At 34.5% G+C, this 9060-nt stretch overlaps 1 protein-coding gene across 1 annotated transcript in view; it reads left to right on the top strand.

Moving 5' to 3' along the window:
* Positions 1-4155: 4155 nt before the first annotated feature.
* The window catches only part of LOC111049699 (26S proteasome non-ATPase regulatory subunit 4), a 43255-nt gene continuing 38350 nt past the window's right edge, over positions 4156-9060 (top strand). The window contains exons 1-3 of the mRNA XM_039427088.1: positions 4156-4349; positions 6375-6515; positions 8326-8437. Of these exons, the coding sequence (XP_039283022.1) occupies positions 4324-4349; positions 6375-6515; positions 8326-8437 (279 nt within the window). The 5' untranslated portion in view covers positions 4156-4323. The remainder of the gene's footprint in view (positions 4350-6374; positions 6516-8325; positions 8438-9060) is intronic.

Below are 9060 nucleotides of genomic sequence, written 5' to 3'. Positions count from 1 at the left end.
ATATAGGTACCTATTGAGATTGCTTTTTTCCTCAATCTTTTCCTCTAGAAAAAACCTGACTCGCAATAAGACTTTGTATAAGTGTGGTAGCAGCAGTAAGTTATCACATCGGAATAGTTATATAGTATAGCTACAAAAATTATGAGCTTCATCAAAACCTGTTATCAGATTTGAATTGAATACGTTCTAACATTCATTGATATGAATATGCTTATGCCTGCATAAAATTTTAATTGAATATTGAAGAATATTTATGAGAGTTTATTTATTATCAACTCATTAACAAAAATCTTCCTTCAATACATTATTAAAAATAATGAAATATAATGAATATATTTAGGTAGCTTACCTTACCGGTACTGTATAACATAATCAATCAAGTACCTAAGTAGAGCCTGAAACCATAGAGACACAATAGCGTAAGTAGATATTCCATGGTATAGCGAATTTATGTCGCAACTTTTACTGTTATCTCAAGCCGATTACTGTCGACTATTGTCAATTTTCACTGTTTTGTTGGGGTGAGAGTGTATGAACGGCACAATTTGAGAAACTACCAGCGTCACACAGCTGCATAGGAAAGAATAACGTTAACTATCGGCTTGGTATAACAGTAAAAGTTGCGATATAAACGCCCTATACCATGGGATATCTACTTATGCTATCGTTTCTCTATACTGAAACTTACTGACCAATCAAAACATTCATAACGGATGATTTCAGTAACTAAAAAAACTAAATTCCATCAAACATAAATTGATAATAAATTATTATAATCATTGGTTTTCAATAATCATGTGGGCTAGGACATAATAGTTATAATTTAATTACAATTATATACCGGTAACAATAATTCTATTATATTGGTTGAGCATCTACAAGTAATGAGACTACAATAAATATATGAGTTGTGGGTAGCCAAAGTACTCGTTACAAAATAAAAATACTTATAAATATTTAATTGTTAATAAATACTTATATTATACTTATTAGTAAGCTATACTCGGTAAAGATAATTTACTCATAATGAAGTTAGTTTTTCGTAAACAACTTTCAAAACAAGCTATTATGAGCTCTAAAATGCATTTGGCGCGAGTAGATAGGTAGTGGATTTAACAGCAGGACTTCGGGCCCTTAAATAAACTAACCGTTTTTATCGATTGAAGACATAAAATAAGCTCCTTCTGACGACGACGACCGTGCAACAAAATCATGTGTCTAATCGGGCGATTTTAGTTTTATGTGAGCTATAGTTTACTTTGACGTCTGTGCAACGAAAAGTGGAGTTATGGCTTCATAAACAAGAATTTCTGTGAACTATTCTATTGAACAGTTCATTTTCCACTTTTCAGCTATTTCTGCCAAATCCAGTAATCGGACGGAGAAATTTGCTTCAGTCTTTGTTTTAGATTATAAAATGAGATCATTCGCAACTCTTTATCTCCAATAAGTACTGAGTTATGATTTTTTTCAAAAATGAGTAAATTTTAAAGAAAAAATCAATTCTGACGAATTATAATTTTTGATCAACAATATCTTCCGATTGTTACCATTTAGTTAGATGTATAATTCAAAGTCCCTCTGGGCGTATTTGTGTGCTCTACAATCTAAGATCAGGTGGAACGCTTTATCTCATTTATAGATTTCCAGGTACACCAGACAACAATGATCCTTGTATTGTGAAAAACACCTAATTTTCAGCTTCAGCCATCATCACCGCCTCGGTCGCCCTGCCCTTTGGGCGGCCCTGTTTAACATTTGCTTTAGTTATATATTTATTTATTACAGAACAACTATTACAGACTACAGGCATTAAGCCCAAAACAGTCTTCACTACCATTTACAATCGATTAAAGAAAGTTACTAAAAGAAATAAAAATAAGAGATACAGTACATGCTAGTTCAGTTAATTTGTTTTTTGAGACATTCCTATAGAGTCTCTGTGAGAAGTGTGGCAACTTTTACTTCTATTTTTTATTTTGCATAGCAACAAATGGTGGTCTGACAGTGGTTTATAGTGTGCTTTTACCTCGATTTCCTCTTGTTTGATAGTTGTTTAACACCCATCAATGCTGGATACAGTAGTGGGGGTTTTCCTTGTTACAGGGATGTGATGTATTCTGCATCCAAACTCAGATAACTCATTTCGAAGGTCCTTTACACTACGCTCATCTGGTCTGAGTATGTCAAAGTATGCATCTCCCAGTATCATTATATCATTTGACTTCTTTGTGTGTTGTCCGAGTAACTGTCCCAATTTTCCTAAAAATTCCACTGTATCAGTGCTAGGAGATCTGTATGTTCCTATTAGAATCAATTTTCTTGATTGATATTTGAGTATCAATCCCACAGTTTCAAACACTTGTTCCTTTGACTTGCATTGTTCTGGTAACTGAAGCTCATCTATGTCAACAGAAGAATTATTTTTTACAAAAACAGCTACGCCACCCCACATACGTTCAGTTCGACAATAACTGGAGGTCAGTCTAAAACCTTCGATATTTGTGAGATTAAATTGGTCCGTGCCTAAGCCATGTTCCGAGATAATAATTAGAATATCAGGGTGAAATTTTTCGAACTCTACAACCAGTCCATCTAAGTTTATTTTGAAGACCTCTTTGAATATTTAGGTGGAGAACAGTCAACGATTTTTGTGTGCATTTCCTATTATTTTATTGGTTGCATTATTTGGTCTATGGCATTTTCGGTCATCTTCTGTTTGGTTAGCTGCTATCCTGAATTCCTGCCTTACACTCCAGTGCACTCACAAGTTGTTCTGCCAAGATTTTAGAACCTTCTATATAGTGAGGTCCATGTTATAATGGCAGTGGATAAAGATAGAAGACCAGCGTTACCGATTGTCTGACTTGATTAATTATAATATAATTATAATTTCGTATTTGAAAACGGATTTGGCGACGTTGTGGAGCTGTAGAAAGATAGCGCTGTCTGTTTTGTCGGATGATAGACAAGATTACCAGCATCAATGTTGATCAAATACTGCCATTATAACGTGGACCACACTATAGGTTTAAACTTTATCCATCCAAGCTCAGGTGACGCTTATGTAAATGATTTGAGTTGTCAATAAATGTAGCATTAAGCTGCCAGCACATAAACTTTAGATCCTTGTTTGTTTCATCAATGAGTCTCTCACCTATATCCTCCGGAATTGGAATAGATGTGACGTACCAGTTAGCATGTGGAAACCGTTTAATGTTAGCCTCCAAAGTGAGTCATAATGGTCTCATGACATGCTCATTGATGCTGTAGGTTATTTGAACCTACATTGAGTAGAACTTTCAATGGAATAGTGTTTCTGATTTTAAGTGCTCTACTGCTGACATCTTGGATTTTTCCAAAGGGTACAATTTCTACCTCCAAGTCTTGCCCAAATGTGTCTCTCATTAATTTATCTCCCGCCATCCTTAGCGTATTGTCCCCGATCAGCAGTAGTGCCTCTTCTTCCTTTCCTTCAGCCCGTTTTCCAAATCCTTGAGTAGGGCATCTCTCATCCTGTGGACCGTTCTGATATTCATCCCTGTTCTCATCAACACAACTCTCCTTTACCTTATTTGAATGTGGTTTTGGTTTGGTATTGCAGGCCTCCATGTTTTGAATCCTTATTAAGAGAATGAACACGTGTGGGTATTCCAGAGTATTGGACTCATACCTTTTTAATACTTTACCTATCACTTGCACTTGTGCAAGTGATAGGTTTCATCACTTAAAATTTGGATATCAAATTTTATGCATTAATATTACTTGCACTTTAATTACATTTAATCTTTTGCGAGATTATAAAATGATAGATAATTCTGAATAATGATAACTTAGTTATAAAAATATATCTACCACTTCAGTAATAATATTGATTAAGAGAAACATTGTTTTGCCATTATTTAAGTGTTTCTTGCTGTAAAAATAGCTTGAAGAACCCATATTATGCATTAAACATTTAAACCTGAATTGGAATTAATAATTATCACAGATTAAGGAAATCTATTTCGATTGAAAAAAACAAGGTCAAGCGAAGAGATACGCGACTGGCATTCCTTTCTTTTGAACTTTTGCGCTTAAACTATTGCGATGGCGTAGCGATAGATCAAGTCATCATTTAATAAGTCGATAGTCGTTGGGCCTATGTCGATACTCGATAGCTGATAGCTCGATTCGAATTCGAGATTTCGAGAACCTGAATCAGCAAATAGCAAAAGTTTTGCTTTGTAATCGTCAACATTTTCACTTTCTACCCGAATAATTTTGGTTTATTTGTTTGGGATCTTTGCTAATTTGTTTGTATTTTCTTAATCACATCCAACCATGGTTCGTGAGAGTACTATGATATGGTAAGTATACAAAATCTTTTGTTTTGTTGCTATATGACTTTTCAGGTTAGGAAACCAAAAGAGCCTTCTTCATTATTTTAATTTCTTCTCTTGATAATAAAACTGAGTAACTTACTGCAATACTTTATATTAGTTTATCAAATTCATGATTGCTTATCTAAATTTAAATATTAGATTCAATTTTGAAAAGTGGAAGTGGCTCTTTAATTAAAAGATTTGTGTAAGGTTAAGTTTTTAGGTACAATGTAGCTAAAGCCCTTGTTTTTCTGTAAACTCAACAATCAAACTTAACAAAAATGCCTTTGTTCTGTATTTCAAAAAGATAAACCTGAGTAGGTATTCCAGCATTTTATAGTTGTAAATTTATGCACATTAATCAAAGTATTGATTACCCCAAATTTTTCCTATTGTCCAATTTATTAAGTATACTTCATCTTGTTTCTAGTGAACTAACTATAATGCTACTATAACTTTCAATTTCTTTGTTACGCCGCATCCACATTAGCGACCAAAGAGTACAAATGCCGACCAGCGTAAGAGTGTGGATTAGAGATTTGCCAGCGCTTGCCTTCATTGGCCTTTGCTTGCCATTGCTCCAATTTTTGCTCATCAGATTGGTCTTTAATTTGGTGTTAGTGTTTAGTGTAGACTAGGCATTAGGATTGGAGCCAATACTCCTCTGTCGGAGTGTTATAAAAAGCTTCAAAGTTATGGTCTAATTCCAGACTGGTCAAATTCCTGAAGCAGTCCAACTGTTGTAACACTACTTGGCCTACTAATCGGATGTTTCATCTCTCACGCTCCAACTTTAGTCTAGTAAATGAAAAACGAATCCTAGTTGTATGTTGGACCTCTAGTTCATCCAACTCATCCGATAGACTAGCAACATCGAACAACCTCATTCATGGTCTGATGTCGGATCAAAAATCAAATGTTGGATCACCAGTCTGATAGAGAATGGCCTTCTTAAAGCGACCCATTCACTATCCGATTTCTATTTTCAACTTGAGATCCAATATTGGGGTCGACGTCAAACCGTGAATGGGGTTCCTGATGTTGGGTCGAAAGTTGGATGTCTAGCATCCAAGATCCCAAGGTCAGCCGCGTAGTCGAGTTGGAACGTGAGTGGGAACGTTGGACTAGCTCGTGGAAAACCAGTCGGAGCGTGAGTGGTGAAATATCAGACTAGCGGTCTACTATTAGTCACATAGAAAATTTCCCGCATAAGCGACGGCTGTACGCCACTAGCCACGCACCATTATATTAACGTAGTCTATAATATAGTATATAGTACCTAGTAGTCTATTTAATATATAGAATATAGGCAATGAACCTTTACCGCTACTCTAGACAGACCTAGACTTAATTTGAAAACTCAGTCGAGATTTAGACCGTAACTAAACATAGAAACGGCTGTAGTCTATTACGGTATATTGTTGTGTCTTTTTAAACAAATGACCTTAACCTATTACTCTAAAGGGAACGAAACACCATTTTCATTAATATGTTGAGTAATATTTTGTTAATGATTAAACTGAGAAGTGTTTTACATTTAAAATACTATAACAAATTCAAAATAATAATAGAAAACTTGTAATATAATTTTTCTAAGGTTCCCAAACTTTGAGAGCGTTTTTCTCAGTTTTTTTAGTTTTGATGGTTGGGTCCATTTATATAAAATCCGTCCATATAATAGACTATATCGGTTGATATAGCGCGTCTATGGCGTCCTAGAAAATGGACCTTTATGGACGCTGGTAGTCTCTCATACTGTGCCGTTCTTACACTCTCACCCGGCCAAAACAGTAATAATAGACATTAGTCGGCTTGAGTTAACGAAAAATCGGCTTGACATTTGGAACATAAAAATACCTATGCCATGGGATATTTTCTTATGCTATCTTTTTTATATGACTATACTTAGAAGCTTACCAGAGATCTAGTCCTATGCTAAACTTGAAAACTCTTTTCCATACTGGATGTTTTAGAGTATTCTTATTTTTTACGATTTTTTGTTGATTTTAGTGTGGATAACAGCGACTACATGCGTAATGGCGACTTCATTCCAACTCGATTGCAGGCGCAACAGGATGCCGTCAACCTCGTTTGCCATTCAAAGACTAGAGCTAATGCTGAGAACAATGTTGGACTTCTCACACTAGCCAAGTTAGTAGAGCAATAGAGCAACAAATATTCTCAAGATATGAAATCGCATCTAGTCAAGGGGAAGTGGCCCTTACATTCCTAAATAGTTATAATTAACTTTAGTTTTCATAGTTAACAAACAAAGCTATTTACTTATAAAATTAATAGTTATTATTATCCTAATCATAGGTGAATAAAAAAGCACGAATAAGTGTACTTACATGAATATTGATTTATTTTATTAGAAATTGCTGTTTAACTGCTGAAATATTATTACTGAATAATAATTATTTCAAATATCCAATTAAAGCTATATAAATAGAACTAAGGACTTCTGCTAAGGCAAATACTTACCAAAGAACTAAATAGTAGAAGAAAATCTGATGAATGAAACTGTCCAAAAATTGCGCCCAGACCGGAAATCGAACCCGGTACTTGTCCCTTGCCGGGGGAGCGGCTTTACCACTTCGCCCACCTGGCACTCTCTCAACAGCTTCATTCAATTCTGATGTTCCTGCCAGGTATCAAAATAGGAAGATTTTATTTGAAATTGAAGTTTAATCATCTGCTGGAATATTATTTCTGGATTGATGTCCTGAATTACGGCTTCAATTGTTTGTTTTAGTACATCAATATTACATGACTTGATTGCATACACCTTATTTTCCGAATCCATACTCTAAACGAAAACGTCTTTAAACAGTAATAACCGATTTGCTTTCGTGAAACCACAAAACGCATATAGCTTTCTCCTGACTCTCTGTCACCCCCACCATTGAGCCGACTGTGTTTCGATGAAGTTCATCACAAATTATAGCAGCTACACCAATGTTTGCCACAAAAATAGGCGCGCTACTAGACTACTATACGTTATTGTTTATTCACCCATGAAATGTGCTCTATAATTTATCCTCACTCTGTATAATAATGGTTTGGGCGAGTAACTTTAAATATCTCGGCTGTAATGCAATGTGCAATGTCCATCCACTAGCAGAAACTATATATCAATATAGATTGAAGTGGACAAATCACCTGTGATGTTAACGCGTCTTCCACTACAAGCTTGGAAGTTGCAGTTGGATGGGAAAAAGAGACATCGGAAGACCGAGGAAGCGGTGGAAACCGGAACAGGCTTTATAAACCTAGTCAATGATGGATGATAATGATGACATACAAAATATGTTCATAATATTTAAAATTATTTTGTCACCTACAAATTGCATCTAGAATTATATGAACATGATATTCAAATGCCAATTATAAATCCAGCTAAAATTTATTAATGTCAAAATATAATTTCAACAGTAATTTTAATCTATTTTCTGCAATGATGATGAACAGGAAGCAGAGAATGAAGTTTGCTTTTCAGGATTCTTAAAAAAAGATTTTTTATACATGAATAGTGAACTTGGAAATGCCATCAATGTTGAAACATTTTGTGATAAATTAATTCAAAAAGAGTACTGAGATTTTTATTTTTCTTTCTATTTATATTACAAGTAGCCCTATACAGAAAAGAGATATGTGAATATTCCCTATTTTGGTTATAATAATGTGAAATATTTCTTCTATGTTTAGTTTTAAAACAAGTAATTTGAAAATCTACTGTGTGAAAATATTTTAGGACTGAAAATTTTGTGAATTGAAGAACAATTACAGTCTACAAGACTTTACATATTTCGGACTATGTGTTACGTTATCTGAATTTGGGAGAGGAGTAGCACAAGGTTACCTTATTTTTCCTCACCCTATCATTTCAATAATGTACTTATTGTATAAATGAATAAATAATTGATTAAAAATGTATTTATCTTAATTTAAATCTTTTCAGTGTGGAAGTTTTGGCTACGCTGACTTCAGATGTGGGTCGAATTCTGTCCAAGTTGCATAAGGTTCAGGCAAATGGCAACATTAATCTGCTCACTGGAATCAGAATTGCCCATGTAAGTCATTTATTCATTCATTAATTTTTATTTTTTAGTATACAAGACTCAATTTAATGCAATAAACAATTCCATGTTTATTTGATTTCATTGATAATGAACATATCGCTATAGTGAGGTCCACGTTATAATGGCAGTGAATAAAGATAGGAGAACAGCGTTGCCGATTGTCTGCCTTGATCTATATATATAAAAGCGAAATGGCACTCACTCACTGACTCACTCGCAGAACTAAAAATCTACCGGACCAAAACGTTCAAATATTGTAGATATGTTCTATTGCCCCTTTAGAGGCGCACTAAGAACGGATTTGGAAAAATTTCCAAATATACGCCCAAAATTGCGTTTCTTAGAGTTTTATCAGCTTTATCGAAAACAAATGAATAGAAAATGTTCAAATTTAGTACAGAAGCTCAGCTAGGGTGTAATAATGTTGTGTTGGAAGGAATTTGAAATAACGCCAAAGATACGCCCAAAATTAGCGGTTTTTTTGCGTTTTCTCAGTTCTTTCATCAAGTAATAGACAGAAAATTTTCAAATTTGGTACAGAGGTTTAGCTAAGGTCTAAAAATTTTGTGATGAGGTGACTTTAATATTTCATCAAAGATACGCCCAAAATCAGC

The sequence above is a fragment of the Nilaparvata lugens genome, chromosome 4 (assembly GCF_014356525.2).
Source record: "Nilaparvata lugens isolate BPH chromosome 4, ASM1435652v1, whole genome shotgun sequence".
Classification (NCBI taxonomy): domain Eukaryota; kingdom Metazoa; phylum Arthropoda; class Insecta; order Hemiptera; family Delphacidae; genus Nilaparvata; species Nilaparvata lugens.
The sequence above is the reverse complement of the archived record's forward strand: the minus strand, read 5'-3'. Positions and strand labels throughout refer to the sequence as shown.